Source organism: Lingula anatina, chromosome 3 (genome assembly GCF_051362555.1).
Source record: "Lingula anatina isolate TDL-2025a chromosome 3, LinAna3.0, whole genome shotgun sequence".
Taxonomy (NCBI): Eukaryota; Metazoa; Brachiopoda; class Lingulata; order Lingulida; family Lingulidae; genus Lingula; species Lingula anatina.
The window spans coordinates 10669577-10691807 of record NC_141769.1 but is presented as its reverse complement, the minus strand read 5'-3'; the positions used below and the strand labels follow the sequence as shown (position 1 = coordinate 10691807).

Sequence of the window (22231 nt, the reverse complement as noted above, 5' to 3'; positions counted from 1 at the left end):
CAGTTCTATTTTATATTTTATAAATAGATCATCACCAAAAATTCATCAATACCAAATTACCAAAATCCGTCTTTTTGATTTAGGCTGTTCACTATATAGCAAATCAACAAAGGCAAAAAACATACATAACCTCATTGGCGGAGGTACGAATAATTATATTATACCGCCTGCAAAAACCGGCATGGGTTGCTCTTTTCGGGAAAGACAGCCAGGAAAAACAGCCTTTCTTGTAAATAACTAGAACTTGGCAAAAATCAAAAGTCAGAAGTCATTTCCCTTTGAAAATATTTATTTTCCTATTTCTATGCTGCACAGCTTAAATTTCATTGTTATTGTCATTAGAGAACATTTTGTCTCCGTAACTCAAAATGTCCCATTGAAGGCAGAGTCAAATTATCGATTTGTCCTCTTTTCCGTCTACTTCAAAAACACATTTAAAGTAATTTACACAGTTATATGCACTTTTAAAGTTACTGGCAATCAGTGTCAGTCTAACAGAATGATATCAAGCATAACAGTGTCAAGCTAAAAAGAGGAAAAGAAAAGTTAAGTTCTTTAAATCTCTCAAGGCCCGGATTTTCACATCATAACTCGGGGCCGTAGCAATAGTCCGAAGGTTCAATAGTCCGAAGGTTCACCACAGAACCTTCGGACCAATGAACCCTTGATTAAAAAACCGATAAAAATGTTACCGTTTTTCGGACCAATGAACCTTCGGACTATCGAGACGCCCCCCATAACTCATGTTTAACGAATTTTCCCGCTGTGAACAGCATTTTCCCACGACTCACCAGTCTTTAATCTTCCTTTTCTGACATTCGCCATAACTCTGTGGCAAACATCAATAACATTAGGAAAAAGCAAGTTTGATTAAGTTCACTTATTACACAGCCTACATTTTCACCAAACAAAGCTACCCATACATACATGTAGTTGACAGCTATAGGGAGAAAGGTTCGGCTACGGCAACAGCACAAAAAAAATCTATCAGAACATGTATAGTCATTTTCAGTGCCTTTACATAAAAATCAATGGGGAAATATATGCATACCTTATTTCTTCTTTGTGAAAAGGTACAAATAAAGAAACAGGACATCAATTTCAGGCTTAAAAGGAGGGGAACAGATGAAATCGACCTGTTTTAGATCAACGTGCTCAATCATTTTCACATCACAGGTGTATTCAAACAACTTGTATATGGTATCTGGACGAGTAGAATGCGGTGGTGGAATTCTCTGCATAGTGCATGTGCCTTCATAATAATATGCCTCAGCCAGGTATTGACAATCTTCACTCATAAGTGATACCATAAGTTTGACGTAGCGCTCACGGTCCTCTAAATGTATGGACCCTAGTGCTGCTCTGTCCCAAATTCCATCAAATTCACCCTCCATTTCTTTGCTGAACTTAAAAAAATCCCCCACATAGATGCGTATTTTGTTGTCTGGGTCCTGGTAAAGCTTGAAATCAATAGCAGGGACGTCGGTGACTGTATGCTGTATACCGTTTTCTGTGAAGAAAGCCTGGACAGCGAGTTCTGATGCCTCGACTCCAACAACAGTATGCCCCTGGTCAGCAAGCCTGAAAAAAAATCGCGGAATGTGTCATTAACGCATTTCATTTATGCAATGCAATGAAGGAGTTCTTTAACATAACTCCAATCTTTTGTTATGATAAAATTTATGTAATGCAAATTGGCCAACATTGACATTACAAAGAGAGAGAGAGAGAGAGAGGGGGGGGGGGGGGGAGAAAACACCTGTAGCGAAATATTCCTTTACAACACATGAAAGTAAAATTTAAATTACATTTACTTGTCTGAAGTGTATTTTATAATGCGGGTTAACATAATGTCATGCAGACAGAGTGTCTGTGAAAAGAAGGATGGAGACGTTCCGTTCTTTCTAACACCATATTTTCCCTGTCTATAAAAAGAAGGCCTACATGGAAAAGTGCATGTCAAGTTAATATAAGCAAAAATCTTCCATATCTCAACGGAAATTGACATGTACTACCCCAAACTGAAAATGTACCATACGTGACATCTTGCAGTGATAATGCAACATTATCGTGAGGCTTGTGTATTGCTAATAGCAGATTATTTATTACCTCACCATTTCATATCTAAGCTTTTCCCACACAAAGGAACAAGGACCTTAGCGTTTCTCTTCCCAGCGACGAGCAAATCGAAATTTTTCACCAGCAGCGGTTGAACATGGGTTTTGTGCCAGACTGCTTGTCCCTTTTACCATTTTGACATCCACACGTCCAGTTCTCTTCCAGGCTCAGTGTTCTCACTCATGCTTCTTGTAAGCGAAATAGAATTAATGGTATCAAAAGATACTTCTGTATTTATAAGTCGAATCCCCTGTTATTGCTACACTAAAAAGTCTGTGGATCACATGCAAAATGACGTGACATGGAAGCGCTGACGTTGACCTTTAACCTTCATAGGCAGAATCGCTGACAGAGTTAAGTTTCAAGACGATATCTGACAAAAAGAAGATACTGGTGGAATTTCTTTTCACAGCTTGGGGGTAACACACAAATGGCCAGACCCAGAATCGGATTTGAGCTTGTTTGATAGCTTACCTCAGTACAAACGCCCTTGATGTCGTCCCTGAAGGTTGATGTGGTAAAAATAGCATAGACCAAGCAAAGTAAATTTTATAGCAATACTAACAGACCGAATGGTGTAATGTTTGTGCAAAGCAAGGTACATAGTGTTCTTGACCGTCATGTTTTTTTAACAAGGTAATTTTGAATAAAAATTGAATGTTCTGTACACTTTCTACCGATGTTTTGAAAATTGTACATGGTTTTCAAACAAAATGTCTGCACGTTAGTTACCAGCATGTAAGAGGTTCCCTCACTGTATCATCCTTAAAGCCTATCTTTCATCTGTTCATGCGGACCCGCATTTGCCGCTCATTATTAATAAAATAATCTGAACGGTACAGAAAAATAGAGGGTACCGGAGGAGACAGGATTGTGCCGGAAGTTTGACGTCATATTACGTCAAGTGGTGTAAGACGTGAACCTGAGTGGTCATTTTAGCTGGAGGTTGAACAGGAGCGATGACGTGGGCTCGGAGAAAAAAAGCAGTTTTTCCAACAACATAGTGAGATAACATTTTTTCTTTTGGTATTTTGGGCAGAACATACTTGTAGAGATAAAAGGTACATTAAATGAAAACGTGTTACGATACATGAAGGTGCAAAATCGTGCTTGATTTGCAGTCAATTTGTTTTGATATAGATGCCGCATCGACCGACAGCGCGACAAAGAGCGTCAAGGGAAAATAATTCCCGCGAGGCTGTAAATCGTTATCATGTGGAATTTTTGCATGTATATAATCTGATATGCCCATATCTAATTATTTTTGAGTGTTTATGGTATGTGCTGCAATTATAACGATGTTTTAGAGTCCTTGAAGAACCTTGTGAAAACCAGGAAGTAGTTTGCAACTGACAACTGAATCGCACCAAACCACGCTTGCTGTTCGGTGATTTATCTTTTTTTAAAGATTGTGACGAGTTTTTATGAAGACATCTTTGAATCAGTTTTAATTTACCACCGATGAATCACTACAACATATAATGGAACATGATAAAAAGAATAACAGTTATATCTACCGGAACATACAGGCTTACTACTTAATATGGAATATTATTTTTTGGCAAGTAAATTTTCTACAAAATATTTATTTTCTCTCTTACTCTTTTAAATCCAAAACGGAAGCGTCACTCCACGTGTAGCCAGGTGTGTTACCTAATTACCACACAACTTTCGAAACAATTAATGCATGCAGTTGCATGTTCTGTGGTCAGAAATGTGAGGGGTGGTCTTTTCGGCAATTTCTGCCCTTGTATAAAAACACATGGGTTTGGTCAATCTTTGGAGTTTATTTAGAAAAGCAACAAAGGAATAGCTCTGAAACTTGTCAGGTACCTTAGAGAAGATATGGTTCGACAGCTAAGCAATGCAGCTTACTATGGGATTCTTACTCTCAGAGAAAATGGCCAGAAACGGACAGCCATTGCCAGACAATTCAACATTTTTCAGGAACCGTTAGTAAAGTCCTCCAAAGAAAGGTACAACAGGGGCACCTACTCCAATACTTCCACCAGGGTGTCCGCGTATCACACCAAGAAGACAGGATCGCCTTCTCCTTAGAGTGCGCCGTGCTAGTAGTACAAAGACAACCAGTATCCTCAGAAAAGAGTGGCAGAATGTCTTTCAAACGCCCGTTTCAAGGTCCCTCGTGAATAAGAGATCACTGCAAGTCGGTTATTTTGCACGAACACCAGTACGGAAGCCACTGTTAACAGCAGGTCATATACAGCGACGTCTGCAATGGGCTGTGGACCAGGTGCGTTTGAAGCCAAAACACTGGACGTCGTTTTCAGTGATGAGGCCAGATATGGAATTTTGGGGGTTGACTGTCGAATCCGTGTCCGCCGACTTGTACGAGAGGCATAAAACGATGATTGTGTACTGCCTAGGGTACAAGCAGGGGGTGGTAACGTCTCTGTTTGGGGAGCATTTCTTGCAGGTGCCCAGAACCAGTTGGTTTTTCTAGGAGGCAACCTTAACCAGGATTCCTACAGAGACATTCTACAGCAAACAATGCTTCGATTTGTAAGAGTCATCTTCAGGAACAACTTTGTGTACCAAGACGACTGTGCAACCCCACATCAAGCTCGAAGAATCACTGTTTTTCTTCAAAACCAATGGGTTCCGCAACTGCCCTGGCCTGCAAACTCCCCAGAAATGAACCCAATTGAAAATCTGTGGGCGGAAGTAACTCACAGAATTAATAGCTATGGTCATCGGCCGGTAAATAGTGATGAACTGCGACAGGCAAATATCACTGCGTAGAATGATATCCCCATCCAAACTCTAAAAAACTTGTCACAGGGTATGCCATGTAGGATGAGGGCGCTGCAAGCGGCTGCTGGTGGTCATACCCGCTATTGATGACTTTTCATGATTTACTGTAATGATTTCTTTGACTGTGTAACATATCACTGTCCGGAGGCTATCATTTTCTTTAATATCTTAGCTTAAAGTTAATACTGACATCAAATTGTTGTGGTTTTCTTGGGGTGTTCTTATCTTTTGAATGTCATCTTATGTCAGATTTGATATTATTAACCAAAATATTTCACAATAGAAGTCTGGATATTTTTATCATTTAATGACATACTTTTTAGATGAATTAAGCCAAAAAAAATTTAATCAGCACTCAAAAATAGCAATGATAAAAAATATTCCATATTAAGTAGTAACCCTGTATGGTTCCGGAACTAGGACTGAGTTCCTATCCCTAGATCGATCTAACAGGAACGGTCCATCTCCACGGTCCATTGCTTTCAGCCCAAACGGCTTAGGCGCCTGGGACGCCCACTAAAGCTGCTAAACGCTAGTTAATTACCACCTATCAGCCTCAGCAGGCGTGACAGACATGTAATCCGCCCAAGTTAATTGCAATTAAGCGAGAATCCCCTCGGAGATATTTCGATCCAAAGTTAGTCTCTGGGAAGGTTACCAGCGAGTACAAAAGTACAAAAATAGTTCCTTATTGTGATGTCACGTAGTTCTTTTTGGTGTGTACTCGAGAAACATTAGATGGAGTGAGCTACAAGTCTAAAGAAGTCCAGAAAATATCAAAGCATCCTCAGTGCCGATGTATGCGAAGCAGATGTTTGAGTCTTATAACAATGTTGTCAATTCCATTAAATATTTTCATAAATAATGACAAGACAATGCAGACAAAGTGAATAATCTGTATTGAGTGTTGTGCTCAATACATAAAACAATACAATAAACATTATACGTTACGTTTGGTAACGTAAGTTCCCAATTAGGCTTTTTGCAATAATAGGCCACAATAGAAATTACATGTGGAAATTAACTTTCTAATTATTTATATTTTTATTTATTTTCATTCATTTTCATTTTTGTATAACATACCATGGACAATAGTATTATTGTAATACACATGTATAGGTACTATGGACAAACTTGTAAAACTGATTTTATGGGAATGGGGCCCTAGTAGGCCACACACACTGCCTGTGACACACCGTAAACTTCCATTTTAGCAGCCATGTAAAAAGCATTGTAAAAACAATCACTCAATCTGCCAATAACGGGGCATATGCATGTAAAGAAGGATGAAAATTAAAGAAAAAATTCATTTCAATCGATAAATTTATTTTAAATATTCCAATTATACAGACTTTCGACCTCAATTTGACAAATTACCAAATAAGTCCTTCTACATGAAGTTAATCTGAAGTAAATAATTTAACAACAAATGGTATGGAAGTTTCATGGCAGCTACATGATCGCCGCAAAAATATACAAAACATCAATAACTTTAGTGAAAAAAGTTTGAATGAGTTCATTTCTTTATACAACCTACATTTTCGTCAAACAAAATAGCCATATATGGTTTGGCAGCTAAAGGGAGAAATGTTTCGGAAGGCTATGGCGACACCACAAAAAATCAATGATCAGAACATATACGGCCATTTTCAGTGCCTCTGCATAAAAGCAAAAGGAAGAACATATGTGTGAGATAATACACTGTCACCCGAGCGATATATATATATAAATACGCCTTATTTTTTCTTTGTGAAAAGGTACAAATTAAGAAACAGAACATCAACTTCCGAATTAAAAGAAGAGGAACAGATGGCACCTGGTTGTTTAAGATCAACGTGCTCAACCAATTTTACATCACAGGTGTTTTCAAACAACTTGTATATGGTATCTGGGCGAGTAGAATGCGGTGGTGGTCCTCGCTTGCTACCGCCTTCATAATAATATGCCTCAGCTAGGTATTGACAATCTTCACTCATAAGTGATACCATGAGTTTGACGTAGCGCGCACGGTCCTCTAAATGTATGGACTCTAGTGCTCCTCTGTCCCAAATTCCGTCAAATTCTCTCTCCAATTCCTTGCTGAATTTAAAAAAATCCCCCACATAAATTCTTATCTTGTTGTCCGAGTCCTGGTAAAGCTTGAAATCAATAGCAGGGACGTCGGTGACTGTATGCTGTATACCGTTTTCTGTGAAGAAAGACTGGACAGCAAGTTCTGATGCCTCCACACCAACAACAGTATGTCCCTGGTCAGCAAGCCTGAAAAAAATCGTGGAATATGTCATTATCGCATTTCATTTTTGAAATGAATGTAGTAGTTATATTCACTGTCTTATATTGTTATGATATTTATGTAATGTTAATACATTTATTATATAATATTTAAAGCAGTGAAAGTTGTTTTGCCAGCACAAACATTTCATAATATTAAACTACATTTACAAAGTGCATAAGTTTAGTTTTGTTTCGGTAACCAAATGGCCTTATGATGACCGTACTCTGCCTTAAAAAAGAAGTGTGCAGACGATACATTCTTTCTAATAACATATTTTCCATGGCTATAAAATCCTTCTGAAAAAAGTACATCTCAATTTCAATATAAGGAAAAGTCATTCATGCACATTCTCCGAATCACATTTTAATACAACGAAAATTAAAATGTGTTCCCCCAAACTGAACATGCGTCATATGTGACATTTTGCAGTGGTGGTGCAATATTATTGTGAGTTGTGTATTGCTTATTGCAGATTTATATATCTACTCACCATTTCATGTCCAATCTTCCACATCTCAACGGAAATTTAAATGTACTATCCCAAACTGAAAATGGACCATACGCGACATCTTGCAGTGATGATGTAACATTATCGTAAGGCTTGTGTATTGCTAATAGCAGATTATTTATTTACTCACCATTTCATATCTAAGCTTTTCCCACACAGTGGAAAGAGGACCTTAGCGTTTTTCTTCCCAGCAACGAGCAAATCCAAATTTTTCACCAGCAGCTGGTGAACAACGGTTTTGTGCCAGACTGCTTGTCCCTTTTCCCATTTTGACATCCACAAGTCCATTTCTCTACCTGGCTCTGTGTCCTCACTCATGCTGCTGGTAAGTGAGATGGGACCTAAGGTATGAAAAGATGCTTCTGTATTTATCAGTCGAATCCGCTGTTTTTGCCACGTTAAATAACCCGTTACGCAAGATCACACACAAAATGGCGAAACTTGAAAGCTTATATATAAAGTTAATGTAACCTTCATGTACGTGTGCAGAATCTAGGGGTTGAACTCTCAAGAGATATGAACATTTCACGTATCTCGGGAAATAAAAAGTGGCTTTACCGGGTAACAAAATTATCCAATGGGACCCGCCAAGACGGATGTGCGTTGAGTTTATTGATAACCCTAACATTTTGTCTCTTTCACACTCGGTACAGTTAAATTAATACACAAACCAATGCACACGATAATTGGCCGAATCGATGCTTGAGTAAGCTGGGCACTTGTGCTATATTTCATGGGCATATTTGGGGCGAAGAAAGCCAAGATATGTAGTGGAAGTAACTCGGTCCACGTATAATTTCCAGTGTTAAAGACAAAATTTCAGGGTTATCAATGAACTTAACGCACTTTCTTTTGTCTTTGGAATTCAACTCCCTTGCTTTTCAAGACGTTCTCTGACTAAAACGACACTGGTGAAATTTCTTTTCACAGCTTGGGGGTAACACACAATTGGCCAGACCCAGAATTGGATATGAGCATATGTTTGATAGCTATTTCTCTCAGTACATACGCTTCTGATGTCGTCCCTGAAGGCTCAACCTCTCGTTGGTGGAAATACATGTAGCACAGAGCAAGTAAAGTTTATTTATAGTAACTCTAACAGACCGCCAAGTTAAATGTTTGTACAAAGCAAGGTAGACAGCGATCTAGACCGTCAGGTTTTTTTTTTTTTTTTTTTTTTTTTTTTTTTTTTTTTTTTTTTTTAACAAGGTAGTTTTGAATAGAATTTGAATGTTCTGTGCACTTCCTCCCGATGTTTTGAAAATTTTACATGCCCACATGTATATGATGCAGTGTTCATTTATTTAATCCCTCTTGAAGCCTATCCTTCATGTGCACATCCGGTTATAGTCTGAAACGGACCCGCATTTCTTCAAAACACCTTTGATATCTGGGCTTATTATGAAGCTCGGGAAATCTCTGAAATTGTATGTAAAAAACATAATAGGTAGAAGACAGAATAATCAATAAACGTTATTGAGTAATAATTAACAATTGCTTATGACGCAACGTCGATTACTGCATATTAGATCAATATTTAAAAAGAATAAAGCTATCAGAGAGCGGAGACCCCCGCCAAGGCAGCTCGATGCTCATTACTTTTAATTAATCTACACGATACCAAAAAATGTACATAGTTAGGTAGAGACATATCTGTGAATATATAGTGAAAATCAATCTGTGTCCCTGGTAGAAGGTAGGTGGTATACATAGGACTATCTACTTTCTTGGTCGGGCCAGTTCCCATCCCCATCCACTGGTTTAGTTGAGTTATTAAACCGTTCACTTGTTACTGAGAATACTGGTGAACATCACAATTAACCAGCGCACAAACATCCCAAATGCTAGTAGCACATGCAGCCGATTTTCCAGTAAACTCTTGCATTCTGCCAACAGTTGTTCTTTTTATCACCGTCTAAGAATAAAATCAATTTCAACTTTGATGCTGTACGTGGCTTTTGTTCATCAATCGTTTAGTTTATTTATTGTTTTCTTCTTGTCATCACCTGGAAATTCTGACAATCGGAACACTCTATCCGGGTCGGCATGTATGGCGAAAGTGAAATGTGTGTCATTGCTTAATCGACTTAATATTCTTTGATGTCATTTTCGATGCCATCAACTATGGTCACATCCGAAACCAAAAATAGAAATAGAAGACACGACAGGTAGGCTATTGAATGCTTAACTTGCAGAAAAAAAGCATTCAATTCTTGTGTCTAAGACGGGCAATGCCTTCCATAAAACAAAACTTATACCTTCATCAAAAAGGTTTAATAAAAAAAAAATGAAAAAAAGCCCTGAAAATCACTTTTATATGACGTTCAAACTAAACCCTTTTTAAAATCTATACGCATGCGTGTAGCAAATCAAGGTTTTGTCAGGTCACAAAACACGGTCGATAAAATACACAGAAGCTTATATCTAGGCCACATACACCGCACCTGATATACTGTTTATGCTTCACTTATTCTGGAGAATTTTCAACCGTCAGGTAAAGTGTTTTGATATTATATTATTGTCGTTGACCCCGAACAGTATATGCTGAGGGTACGTATTCCACCAAAGGGATTCAAAATACACAGATGCTTTATGACTTTCATGAAAACAATTTATGTGTGTTGACTACCTACACACGTACTGTACCATCACTACGAGTACCTGTGCCCAGGCCATTGCAATCGTCATCAGGCGCTAATCATGTTTGTATTAATTTAATGTTATATACTAAGCAATTAATCCTCCACTGGGAACTTAAAAGTAATTTAAGATGCCCAGAATTGATATAAAATGAGTCTTATATTTGTCATATCGATTGTAATGTCCTCTATGTTAACATGACTTTGACCTAGTTATTTGAGGCGAAAACAATTTCTTAGCTAGTCCACATTTGCCTTGCAATTGTTAATAGGCAGCATCCAAGCAGGGACACAACATTGATTGAACGTTGAAATTTGTTTTGGAGGTTGATCAACACAGATTTAAAATTGATTTAATAATGACAATTCAGCGTTGAAAATGTGATGTTGATTCAAATTTAATTAACAATTGAGTTGGGATACCGCTATTGACTTATCGTTGAGCACCCCCCCCCCAAAAAAAAAAAAAAAACATTTTTTCTTTGACTATGCGTTCTCTTTCTAATTCTCTCCATTGGTTAAGTAAGGAATCTAAATTTGGGGAGTAAATTTCCACAATTTGGCGGTAAAACATTTTGCTTTACTCGCTTGAATCAACTCTGACTTACTCAGTATTTTATTTTATCTCTTACATGACTAGTGTTGTATTTTTTCCAACACGGATCATTTATTGTGTCATCTTGTTGGATTTTTTACAGTGGGTTTAACTCAAGGTATGCTGTGTATATTAACATGCCCTGATACCTTACATTCTATTGTAACACAATTTGGTTTTGGTTAATTTTACTCTCTGTGTGCAGACCTCTGTAGCATAAACTCCCGGGGACGAACTTACATTTTGAGTTTAATAATTATTTCCCTATACATTCCAGAATGGCAAAGGCTGAAGAAGAAAGATTGGGGGAATGGATAGAGGCTTGGGACAGCGACCAAGTCGGATGGCATATGTCCGGTGTGAACCATTATCTAAAGGAGTTTTTGGACGTCATGGTGGCTGGCAAAAAAGACGCTAAAGTCCTGGTGCCTCTGTGTGGGAAGACTGTCGATATGAAATGGTATCAAAGTTGAAATATTTTTTCTTGTGAACATTTTCACATCAATTTATTATGATAAGCTACGTGCCTTTAAAGATGTTTAAATTTGTTTGTGCGTGCAAAAATATACACGATTTGACATCAATTAAATTCTTGGCAATTGTACCCCAATGTCTGGTTCTGTCTTTCCAGGCTGGCAGATCTCGGTCACACTGTTGTTGGAATAGAAGGAGCAGAAAAAGCCGCAAAGGAATTCTTCACAGAACAGAACGTCCCCGTTAACATAGAGCAATGTGATGCCATACAAGGCAAGCTTTACCGAAGCGCAGACAACAAAATACGATTCTATGTTGGAGATTTCTTCTACTTTAATGAGAACTTAGAAGGACAGTTTGACGCTGTATGGGACCGTGGGTCTTTGATAGCCGTTGATGAGAAGGATCTTGTCTCGTATGTGAGCATTATTAAATCGCTGCTTAAAACAGGTGGCCATTGCCTAGCGGAGGTGTTTGATTTTGATAAAGGTGACAACCAGAATGGTGAAGGGCATCGTTCCGTATCTATGGATCTTGCACAAAAACTGTTTGGTGATGAATGCAGCGTCAAGTTGTTAAAGACAGTTGCAGCTCGAGATGATGCTTTCTATTCCAAAGCTGGTTTTGCGGATTCGTCAGATAGAGACAAAGTGAACATTTACCTTATTTCAAAGAATTAAAATTAACCTACATGTACCTGTAAGCCTATATAAGTACGAGAATGAAATGAGGAACCATCTACTTTAAAACCAAATACGAAGAAAATAACTTTGTTATACAATTAGGGAACAAGTGCGTATACCACAAAATCGATTGCCTTTCAGCAGTGCATTATGCCAGGAACCGGTACACATTGTTGTTACGCGTAAATTAGTTTTTGTTTCTTGTGCCTTGTCTAGAATGTCAGACAAACAATATAATATTAAACTGACTTTAAAATTAAAATACCTGTAAATGGTGTCAAACCTTATTTATACTTTTTGTAAGATATATACTTTTTGTTAACCATATAGCTAGCTTATTAATGATAACCAACCAAGCTTAGTACACTGTATGCAGACCTACCGGTATATCTCTGGTTGACCTACTCCCGTATAGGCTAATATAGTTCCTTCACTATATATGGTATAATTTGCTGTTTACAATTTTCTTACTAAGTATTAGATATTATAAAAATGTGTGTATCGCCTCTATATGACCTTTATCAATTAAATGATGGTAACTACGAAATCCAATCTCTAAAAGCGGCCTTCCCCATAAACCGATAGAAAACTTAAAGGGATAACAACTGTTCGCATGAGATCCATATTTCACAATAAAAACATTGTAAAACATTCATATAAATATAATAAATCCCATATTTCACCACCCAAACAGCGGTTATTGTAATTATTCTGGGATGTGCGCTTGTCACTGGACGACGCAGACCTTCATAGATGGCTTTATCTTCGTAATAAATTAGGTTGAGAGATTATTACAAAAAAAAATTGATTAACTTTGAATGTTGGAATGGATTCATTAACCATTGGTAAGTATGGAAAAATCGTCGTTTACCACAGGAAATCCTTATTTATTTATTTGCCAAAACGCACAGCTGTTATCCAATTAAGTAGGCCTAATCAAAATATATTGCGTATTTAATTCTTGCTGTTTTAAAAGACAGAAAAGACAAGAACCGGTGAAGGAATGCGGTTGTCAGCTCCGACGGATAAAAGGGGTATTCCAAGATGACGTCACACACGAAAACGAGGGCGTAAACATACTCGGGGAAAATGGCGACTGCAGGGGGAATGCAGCCATGGTGGCAAATGCCCCTCCCTCCTGGGTTTGAGGCCAAATATGACTACAATCAAAGAAGATAGTAAGTAATCAATATCATGTTAAAGATTTTTATCAGTCAATAAATTTGGTAAGATGATAATCGTGTTTATTATGCCACACTAGTTTAAACCAAGTCTTGTATTTGTAAGTGCCTTGCGCAATCGGTGTTCCTAGGGCAGTGGCTGTGTTAGTGATAGATACATCTACTATGACACTGATGTTGCAATTTGTGCACAATTTAATAGGGTCTTTACTCTTTCTGGGAAATGCCAGCATTGATGCTTTTAGGCTTGAGCAAAAACGACTACAAAAAATATCCTAGAAACAGTATGAAATATATAGTGTACAGGTATTTCTCATTTAGTACCAGTCCGAACACTCTTAGCTACAATAGAACTACAAAGGAGGTTGACTCAGTCTTAGAAGGTTAACAACAGATTTGGAAATGCATATATTTTAGTTGATTGCAGCATTTTAGATACACCTAGAAGTAAAGTAAAAGACTAAATATCTCACGACTGTTTTATGAATAACAAATGCTAGAATAATGTGAAGAAAATTTCACAATAATATTGACAAACAATAACAAATATCTAATGAAAATTCTTCTGCTGTATATGTAGGAATATCCACCCTTTGCCCATCCACCCTTGTCACTGCCTCTCAACATATGAAATACCCCAATTGATAAGATTCCAGTTAATTACAGGTGAATGTTTTCTTTCAGTTTTTACATCAATCATAACACCAGGGTCACACAATGGGAAGACCCAAGAAAAGCCTACTATGAAAGACAAAGTGCCCAGACAGCCCAGCCAATACCCATGAAGCCAAAGCCTACAGTAAGACCTCAACTTCTGAATAAGTCTTTAAAAGCAAATGTGTAATCAGGGGCGGATCCAGAGCTATTTTCTGACAGTCTTCTAAATTATCTTTGTTGATCCATCCTATATTTTTGACCGTCTTCCGAGAGAAAAAATTAGATATCCGTCAATGTAAACTTGAAAATCTGACCGTCTTCCGGAAGACCCAGAAGACGGCCTCAATCCGCCCCTGGTTATGTCCCATAAAATGTCATTTCCAAATCCATTTATATACTGGTAATTATATTCACAAATTAAAAAATGGTATACTGGGGGAGGGGGTAAATGCCCTCTGTACGCTTTTTGAAATTGATAAAAATGATCATTCAAATTGCTGTCAAAGGTAATAATTTATAGCTTTTCATCTTCTACTCTACTCTTTATAGACTTGTGAAAAAAATGATAAAAATGGATGATCCTTTAAACGACTGCTTCGGATTTCAATTTCTTCCTTTTTTCCTTACCAGAATGTTTCTTAAGACCATTAAATTACCTTTTATCTAACAGCCAGCAAGTCAGGGAATGGCAAGCCATGGAGGAGTAGCTGTAAGTAGACTTGGAGTTCAAAGCTGACATTAGAATTATCTTTTGATTAGCCAGTTGAATTCCTAATGTGAAAATAATAAGAATCAAGCCATTGTGTTTTAAGCATCTCTTTTGCTTGAGTTATCTGTTCCAGCTGACTTGTAATCCTGTGATTCTCTTTTGGTTTAAAAAAGTCACGTTTGGATAAGTAAGATAAACTGTAGAACTGTCAATACATAAAAACTTGCCTTGAATTACTCCTTACCTATCTAGGAAACTAGTTTCTCAAGAAGACCAGATGACTTTGAGGACAAGAAGGCAAAAATAAAGCAGTCATTCCCCACTGCAGATATGGACATCATTGTCAATATCTTGGAGGGGTAAGTTAGACTTCCAGTTTTAGTTGAGCTGAATTTAATGTCAGGTTTTTAGTTGTTCTAATCATATCACATATTTTTGTAATTTTATCTACAAAGAGTTGTTGTGTATTATAAGATAAAAATATCTTTGGTCCTCTGTAGCAAATTTTTACAGCTTCAACAGTCAAACTAAGTGTGCGTGTACACCTTCACAATGTTCAAATACCAAGTAGACATGGGGTTTATGTATGTTTGAGCTAAGGCCGATGTGAATAGTGCAATAGGGAAATAAGGCAGAACTACCCTTATACAAATCATAATATTAATGTTATTATTTTTCAGAAATAATTATGACCTGTTCAGAGCTAGAGAACAGTTAAGAAGTATGGGGTACTCTGAATCCAGTTCATTGGCCAGACCAGCACCAGCGCAAACACGAGCTGCAACTCGTTCACGTTCTCCTTCACCAGCACCTGCTCCTAAACAACTGTCAGATAGTGAGAAGGAACGATGTAAGGATTTCTATTATAAATCAGTTATGTTCAGCAAAGTAAAATATATATATAGTACATAACTTGACACATATAATATAGCATTTGATCATTTTGTAAATAATATTTAGGCTTGGGGTGCCAGAGTTAATTGGAAAAAGGGAGAATGCTGCAAACTTTTATTTTAAAAATGCCAGATAAAAGACCTCTGCTGTTTTATTGATATTTTGCTGAATTCATGAAAACGGTGTTTGTTCTTTTGACATTTGGGCAGTTATCTTTTCACTTATTCTTTTCCCATTTAAAATGTAACTGATTTTATGTTGCCCCTCAATTTCAGTGAAAGTCAAACTGACCAATGAGTTCAGTGAGCCCATGTCTGTCATTGATATGGTAGTGGAAGTGTGTCAGTATGATGAAACCAAGGCAAGAGCCTTGCTAACCAGCATGGCTGCAGATAAAAAGAAAGATAAGAAGTAAGCAGTACTGTCAGCCACAGATATTTTACATAAACATTTATCACACTTGTGCAGCCATAGCAACCACTCTCATTTTAATTTTAATATAGGATCCTTATTTACACCTAGCGCATATTCATCTCTTAGAATCTGTGATAGATAACTGCTATATAGTTTTAGGGCTATGAACTTCTTAGAGATTGCTTAATGCTGTATCTTCTAAGACTGGATTACTTGTTAAGAGAAACAACAAGAAAAATTGTGATTTACTTGTTGTATTTTGAACTTGGGTATGAGCTTTAAGGTTGATTAACTGATCTTTCAGGAGCACCAGCACACCAGGCACCACCAGCACCTCTATTGGTCCCGCACAGCCTGCTAGTGCAGCACGCAGAAGTGTCAGGTAACTTGTTACACATTGTAATGCAATGTGATGCAGGGGCAGATCCAGATATATTTTCTGACAGTCTCCCAAATTATATTTGTTGATCCATCCTCCATTTTTGACTGTCTTCTTAAAGAAAAAAGAGATACCTGTCAATGTAAACTTGAAAGATTCTGACCATCTTCCTCAAAACTGCTTCTGTCTGCCCCTGTGATGTAAATGTCTTAAATTTGTATGGACTATGCTGTAAATCATATTGAAGTCTATTGTCTCAACTAATCTTATAACATAAATAAAATAATCTGTGATGTCTTCAGCCCTACGGCCAGTGATACATCATCCAGACCCAGCACAGCCACTTCAAAGTCTTCAGCAGCAAGCTCAGCAAGAAGTTCAAGGTCACCTTCAACACAGCCAGAGCCAGAACCTAAACCAAAGCCCAAAGCTGTGCCCAAAAAAGCACCTGCCAAGAAGCAGCAGACCAGGTAAAAAATGAAAGTGCTTTGCAAATTTGTTTTGTTAGTTGAGCTCATCACTGGCATGTCATTATAACCAGATTAACTTTCTTTTTATTCATTACAAATTTGCTGCAGATCTGAATTTAGTCTTTTGGCACATACATGATGTGTTTGCTTAACAAGCAACATTGTATTTGATTTTTCCATGATTTACATATTAAATGATGTTCCTTGATATATTAGAGCTTCTCCAGCAAGACATGCCAGTCCTGTCGCTGCCCGTGTTGCACCAACACCAGTAGCTTTCCAGTCTGAGAACAGAATTCAAGCCAAGGGGCCAGACCCCTCACTGCGAAAGGGGCCAGATAAGTCTTCTCTACTGTAAGTTTTATAGGATTGAGACTTTTTTCAATGACATTTTTTCTTTTTCTTTTTCAAATCTTCACATGAATGAATTCTTAATTCAAAGGGTAGTTTGTTAAAACATGGTTATATAATTGAATTTTATTTAAGTGCACTTAACATATTCAATTGTGCATATGCAAGGAGTTTCAATGCATAGAAAATACATGTGGATCTTTGAAAAACATATACAGTTTGACAGTAAATGGTGGTAATTTTGTCTCTGCATTCCAAAATGGTATATTGTGCCCGTTTATTCACAGGGAGGAATACCTTGCTATCCAAGGTGCCAATCCAGATAATCACAAGGGACCGGACCCAGCCAATATTGGGAGTAGAATAAGAGCTGTTGGAAGTGACCGCAGTATTCGAGCTGGACCTCAGTATGATAACAAGGCAGGTCCTAACCAAGATTTAGTGGATGGTTCAATGTTTGGCAGAAGGCCAGTGGTGACATGCCTTTAAAAAATGAATTCATTAGAAGGGAGATAATTATTTGAGGGGAAACAACTAATACATTTTTATATACATTTGGTCCTTATTGCACTTGAAAAAGTACATACCTTATTTGTTTGAATCTTTCATTTTTTAGACCTTTAAATATTGTAAATATGTAAAAATATTAACATAAAACTTCATGAAGAGTGTACAATAGCATTTGAAGCGTCCTTTATTAGATAACAACATACAAAAATCTGAATCTCCATTGTCAGAAATATTTGGTCTATTCCCCCCTCTGCCAAGACACAACTTAACTGTAAATATCTTACGTATTGTAAAGATTATCTTCTAACTACTGTGACTGTGTATAGGAATTTTATAATTTATTGATACCTCTATTTTATACAAGATTAAGTTTTTAAATGTTCTGAGATATATTTGTTTATATATGTGTGCAAAGGAAAATCACTGAACATTTACCATGTATTTTGTTATTTTAACCAGAAATATTGATTTACATTATCCCCTCTCATTTTGTGTGCAAATGTAAATGTAACTAATTATTTAATAAACTTTTTCACTTCTGCAGCTGAATGAGGAATAACACTGGTTACTGGTAATAGGTTGCAGCTACCACAATATAATAAGTGTCATTGCTGCGCTTCTACATGTAGAAGATATAATGTTGAATGTTCTTAATATTGCTTTTGAAGGATCTGCATGTGCGACTTGTTAAAGTGGAATAAATGCATGAGGCATTTTCATTTGGTAATATGTATGTATGTCATTCAAAACCATCCAAGGATTTGTTTGGGGACTAAGTTTTATTTCCCTGTTAGTTTTATTGTACCACCAGCGTAGGCGCTGGCGGTACACATGGTTTTAGTCCCGACCCGTATGTTCCGCCGGCTCCGCCGGCTCCTGCGGCTCCGCCGCCAAGTCACCGTTACCGCTTCTCCTCCTAGACTACTAGGGCCTGCGTACCCATCTCTTGGATTTAGGTCACCTATAATCTCAACTCGTTCCACGTAAAATTTGGGCTTTATCGGTATTGGGGTCTAGGTGTGGCACTCATTGCAATGCACCCTTGTCCAAAATTGGCAAAATTTAATGCTAATTATCTACCCTACGGAAGGAATTATGGGAAAAATTTCTACAGACGGCTTTCCAAAAGTCGTATGTGTAGATTTCAAATATGCCCTTGGATTTGACCTTTGACCTTTACTTCAAGGTCAAACGGGCCAAAATTTTCAAAAAAACGAATTTTTTTACGAAAAAAATTTTTTTTGCGCTGTTATTCAGACACTACACAGACTTAACCAATAATATTATTGGAAAGTGTTACCCTTTGGGTCATCTTTCATCTCATTGAATTTGGGGTCAATCGGTGCATTTTCACGGGAGTAGCGGCCATAAGATACCGAAACTGAAAACTGTCTCTAATTTGGGAACCGTTAGTGCTAGAGACCCATTCTTTTTTGCATTTTGTAGAGCATGTAAAGCCCAACACTGGGGGTGGTCTCCGTTTTTTTGTATTCCATACGGTTTTCGAGTTACGCTATATCAAAAAGTACATATTGGTGGTGAAAGCAAAATGTGCAGTACGGTAATGGATAATAAATTTTGAACTCCTGAAAAATAAAACATAAGGCTTGGCGAGGCAGACAACCTGTGGTCAAAAATGACATTATTTCATCAAATTTGAACATCTGGAACTTCAGAGCACCTCCCATTTCAAGAATTTTGACCAAAATGACCTTTTCTTTATTTTAATTAATTTTTTCTGTACGAAATTTATGGCACATTATTGTAACTCCAAAATTATAAAATTTAGTCCCTTATATCTCCAAAACTGGCAGAGATAGGTCCATGGTTACTATTGAAGTTGAATAGGAAATCATATACTGGCAATCTAAGTGTGACCTTGAAATTGACCTTTGACCTACTTTTCATCATGAATTGAACTTTGCAAATTTTGGTTCCCTTTTATCTCCAAAACTGGCAGAGATAGGTCCATAGTTACTATTGAACTTGAATAGGAAGTCATATACTGGCAATCTAAATGTGACCTTGAAATTGACCTTTGACCTACTTTACACCATAAACTGAACTTTGTAAATTTTGCTTTCCTTTTATCTCCAAAACTGGCAGAGAAAGGTCTATGGTTACTATTGAACTTGAATAGAAAGTCATACGAGGCAATTTACTGTGACCTTAAAATTGACCTTTGACCTACTTTTCATCATGAATTGAACTTTGCAAATTTTGTTCCCTTTTATCTCCAAACCGGCAGAGATAGGTTCATAGTTACTATTGAACTTGAATAGGAAGTCATATATTGGCAATCTAAATGTGACCTTGAAATTGACCTTTGACGTACTTTACACCATAAACTGAACTTTGCAACTTTTTAATACTTTTATTTTCAAGACTGGCAGAGATACACCCAAAGTTACTATTGAATTTGAATAGAAAGTCATACGAGGCAATCTAAGTGTGACCTTGAAATTGACCTTTGACCTACTTTTCATCATGATATGAAGTTTACAAATTTTGGTTCCCTTTTATGTCCAAAACTGGCAGAGATAGGTCCATAGTTACTATTGAACTTGAATAGGAAGTCATATACTGGCAATCTATTCAAGTCATATACTGGCAATCTAAATGTGACCTTGAAATTGACCTTTGACCTACTTTACACCATAAACTGAACTTTGCAACTTTTTAATGCTTTTATTTTCAAAACTGGCAGAGATACGCCCATAGTTACTATTGAATTTGAATAGAAAGTCATAGGAGGCAATTTACTGTGACCTTAAAATTGACCTTTGACCTACTTTTAACCATGAACTGAACTTTGCAAATTTTGTTCCCTTTTATCTCCAAAACTAGCAGAGATAGGTCCATAGTTACTATTGAACTTGAATAGGAAGTCATATACTGGCAATATAAATGTGACCTTGAAATTGACCTTTGACCTACTTTTCATCAGGAATTGAACTTTGCAAATTTCCGTTCCCTGTTATCTCCAAAACTGTTATCTCCAAAACTGGCAGAGATAGGTCCACAGTTACTATTGAACTTGAATATGAGGCAATTTACTGTGAACTTCAAATTGACCTTTGACCTACTTTTAACCATGAACTTAACTTTGCAAATTTTGGTTCCCTTTTATTTCCAAAACTGATAAGATACGCCCATAGTTACTATTGAATTTGAATAGGAAGTCATATACTGGCAAACTAAGTGTGACCTTGAAATTTACGTTTGACCTACTTTTTATCATGAATTGAAGTTTACAAATTTTGGTTCACTTTTAACTCCAAAACTGGGAGAGATAGGTCCATAGTTGCTATTGAACTTGAATAGGAAGTCATATACTGGAAATTTACTGTGACCTTGAAATTGACCTTTGACCTACCTTACTATGAACTGAACTTTGATTGTACCATTTTTAGTTATATATATATATTTTTGCATATTTTGAGAATTCTTGTTGATTGCATTTTTTACAGCTTGTCAAGCACAAGACTGGTGGTGGTGTCCCTTTTTTGTGTGTGATGGGATCTATACGATCGCGCTTACCCCAGCTGGTGGTACAATATTCGGAGGCGGTATCGCCTCTCTGATCCTCTAGTTGCAATTATATTTCTTATAAAACCCCTCAGAACACTCCTCTTCAAAGATGGAAAACTTAATTTATTGCATATTCTTAGCAATTGTATTTTAGAATTTTAACTTTCACAATTTTTTTTTTTTTTTTTGCCAGAAAAGCAAAAACCTCCGGCAAGTGTTCATTTTAACGGGTATTATGTTGCATATGTTAGTCTGTTGATTTGAAGGCTTGCTAAAATGAACTGACCTCTTTAGTTGCATGTTCAAATGCTATTCAGCTATTCATGTGCAGTGTGTACAAATCAAATGAAATGTTTTTTCCCCTAATTATTTTGCATTTTATTTAGCCAAGAGCATGTAAACGGACATTTACGGAACGGAATCTTAAGTCTTATTTCAAGTGGTGTTTGTCATAGGAAATGTATGTACAGAGAAACGAACGAAGAGCATGCACTTTTAGTTGACTGCATGAGACAATGCTTGCTCTGAAGTGACAGACCTCATTTAGGGAATGTGGACGGCATGTTTCAGTAGCTGGGTCTCTTAGATTGCTTATAAGAAAACAAAATGCTACAGACTAAAGAAAAGGTGTCAAATTACAATCGAGTAATTGGTTTTATTCTTTTAAAGTGAAAGATAGATGCACTTCAAGCTGACCAAAAACCCTTAAATGCTAGATTTCATGCATAAATGTTTCATACCTGTACTGATATTTACAGCTCGCTTCCTTTTAATAGATTTCCAAGAATATAAAGGGGTCCTCGTGTAAGGGGGAGGTGGGGGATATTGTTTATCTATGTAAGGTACACGTGATCGAGTTGCAATATTGTGTATTAACTGTTTTGTGAACATGTATGTCAGCTGCTCATATTCTACTGTTGTAGCACCCTCTATTGCAATTATAGTAGAAAATGGGTTTTTATGTAAACTTGAAGTGTTCTTAAGTACTAGCATTTGTTAAATGATAACTGACCCAAGATTGGACATTGTGTTATTTGTACTGAAAATAAAAAGATGAATTAAAAACAA

At 37.0% G+C, this 22231-nt stretch overlaps 4 protein-coding genes across 7 annotated transcripts; 2 read left to right on the top strand and 2 right to left on the bottom strand.

Moving 5' to 3' along the window:
* Positions 1-45: 45 nt before the first annotated feature.
* Positions 46-2892, bottom strand: LOC106157652 (putative thiopurine S-methyltransferase). Of its 2 annotated transcripts, none has more exons than XM_087008402.1 (2): positions 2110-2892; positions 46-1581 (listed from the first exon to the last, which is right to left on the bottom strand). In XM_087008402.1, exons 1-2 carry the CDS (start codon positions 2115-2117, stop codon positions 1053-1055), a joined length of 537 nt encoding a protein of 178 aa, XP_086864528.1. In that variant the 5' UTR covers positions 2118-2892; the 3' UTR covers positions 46-1052. The 2 variants fall into 2 exon arrangements, with proteins under 2 accessions (XP_086864528.1, XP_013388820.2); XM_013533366.2 differs by having other exon boundaries at positions 47-1581; positions 2115-2888.
* A 2883-nt stretch (positions 2893-5775) lies between these two features.
* On the bottom strand, positions 5776-9756 carry LOC106157653 (putative thiopurine S-methyltransferase). The gene is made up of 2 exons (XM_087007386.1): positions 7807-9756; positions 5776-7152 (listed from the first exon to the last, which is right to left on the bottom strand). Exons 1-2 carry the CDS (start codon positions 7992-7994, stop codon positions 6630-6632), a joined length of 711 nt encoding a protein of 236 aa, XP_086863512.1. The 5' UTR covers positions 7995-9756; the 3' UTR covers positions 5776-6629.
* A 287-nt stretch (positions 9757-10043) lies between these two features.
* LOC106157665 (putative thiopurine S-methyltransferase) lies at positions 10044-12731 on the top strand. Of its 2 annotated transcripts, none has more exons than XM_013533379.2 (3): positions 10044-10170; positions 11188-11370; positions 11542-12729. In XM_013533379.2, exons 2-3 carry the CDS (start codon positions 11189-11191, stop codon positions 12062-12064), a joined length of 705 nt encoding a protein of 234 aa, XP_013388833.2. In that variant the 5' UTR covers positions 10044-10170; position 11188; the 3' UTR covers positions 12065-12729. The 2 variants fall into 2 exon arrangements, with proteins under 2 accessions (XP_013388833.2, XP_086864527.1); XM_087008401.1 differs by lacking the exon at positions 10044-10170 and adding an exon at positions 10221-10378 and having other exon boundaries at positions 11542-12731.
* Positions 12732-13096: 365 nt separating this feature from the next.
* On the top strand, positions 13097-22231 carry LOC106157671 (uncharacterized). 2 transcript variants are annotated; one of them, XM_013533385.2, is made up of 10 exons: positions 13097-13245; positions 13933-14047; positions 14576-14614; positions 14867-14973; positions 15295-15464; positions 15784-15919; positions 16227-16304; positions 16604-16771; positions 16988-17125; positions 17410-22231. In XM_013533385.2, the coding sequence occupies exons 1-10, from the start codon at positions 13157-13159 to the stop codon at positions 17609-17611; spliced, it is 1242 nt and encodes a 413-aa protein (XP_013388839.2). In that variant the 5' UTR covers positions 13097-13156; the 3' UTR covers positions 17612-22231. The 2 variants fall into 2 exon arrangements, with proteins under 2 accessions (XP_013388839.2, XP_086863947.1); XM_087007821.1 differs by having other exon boundaries at positions 16988-17129; positions 17414-17581.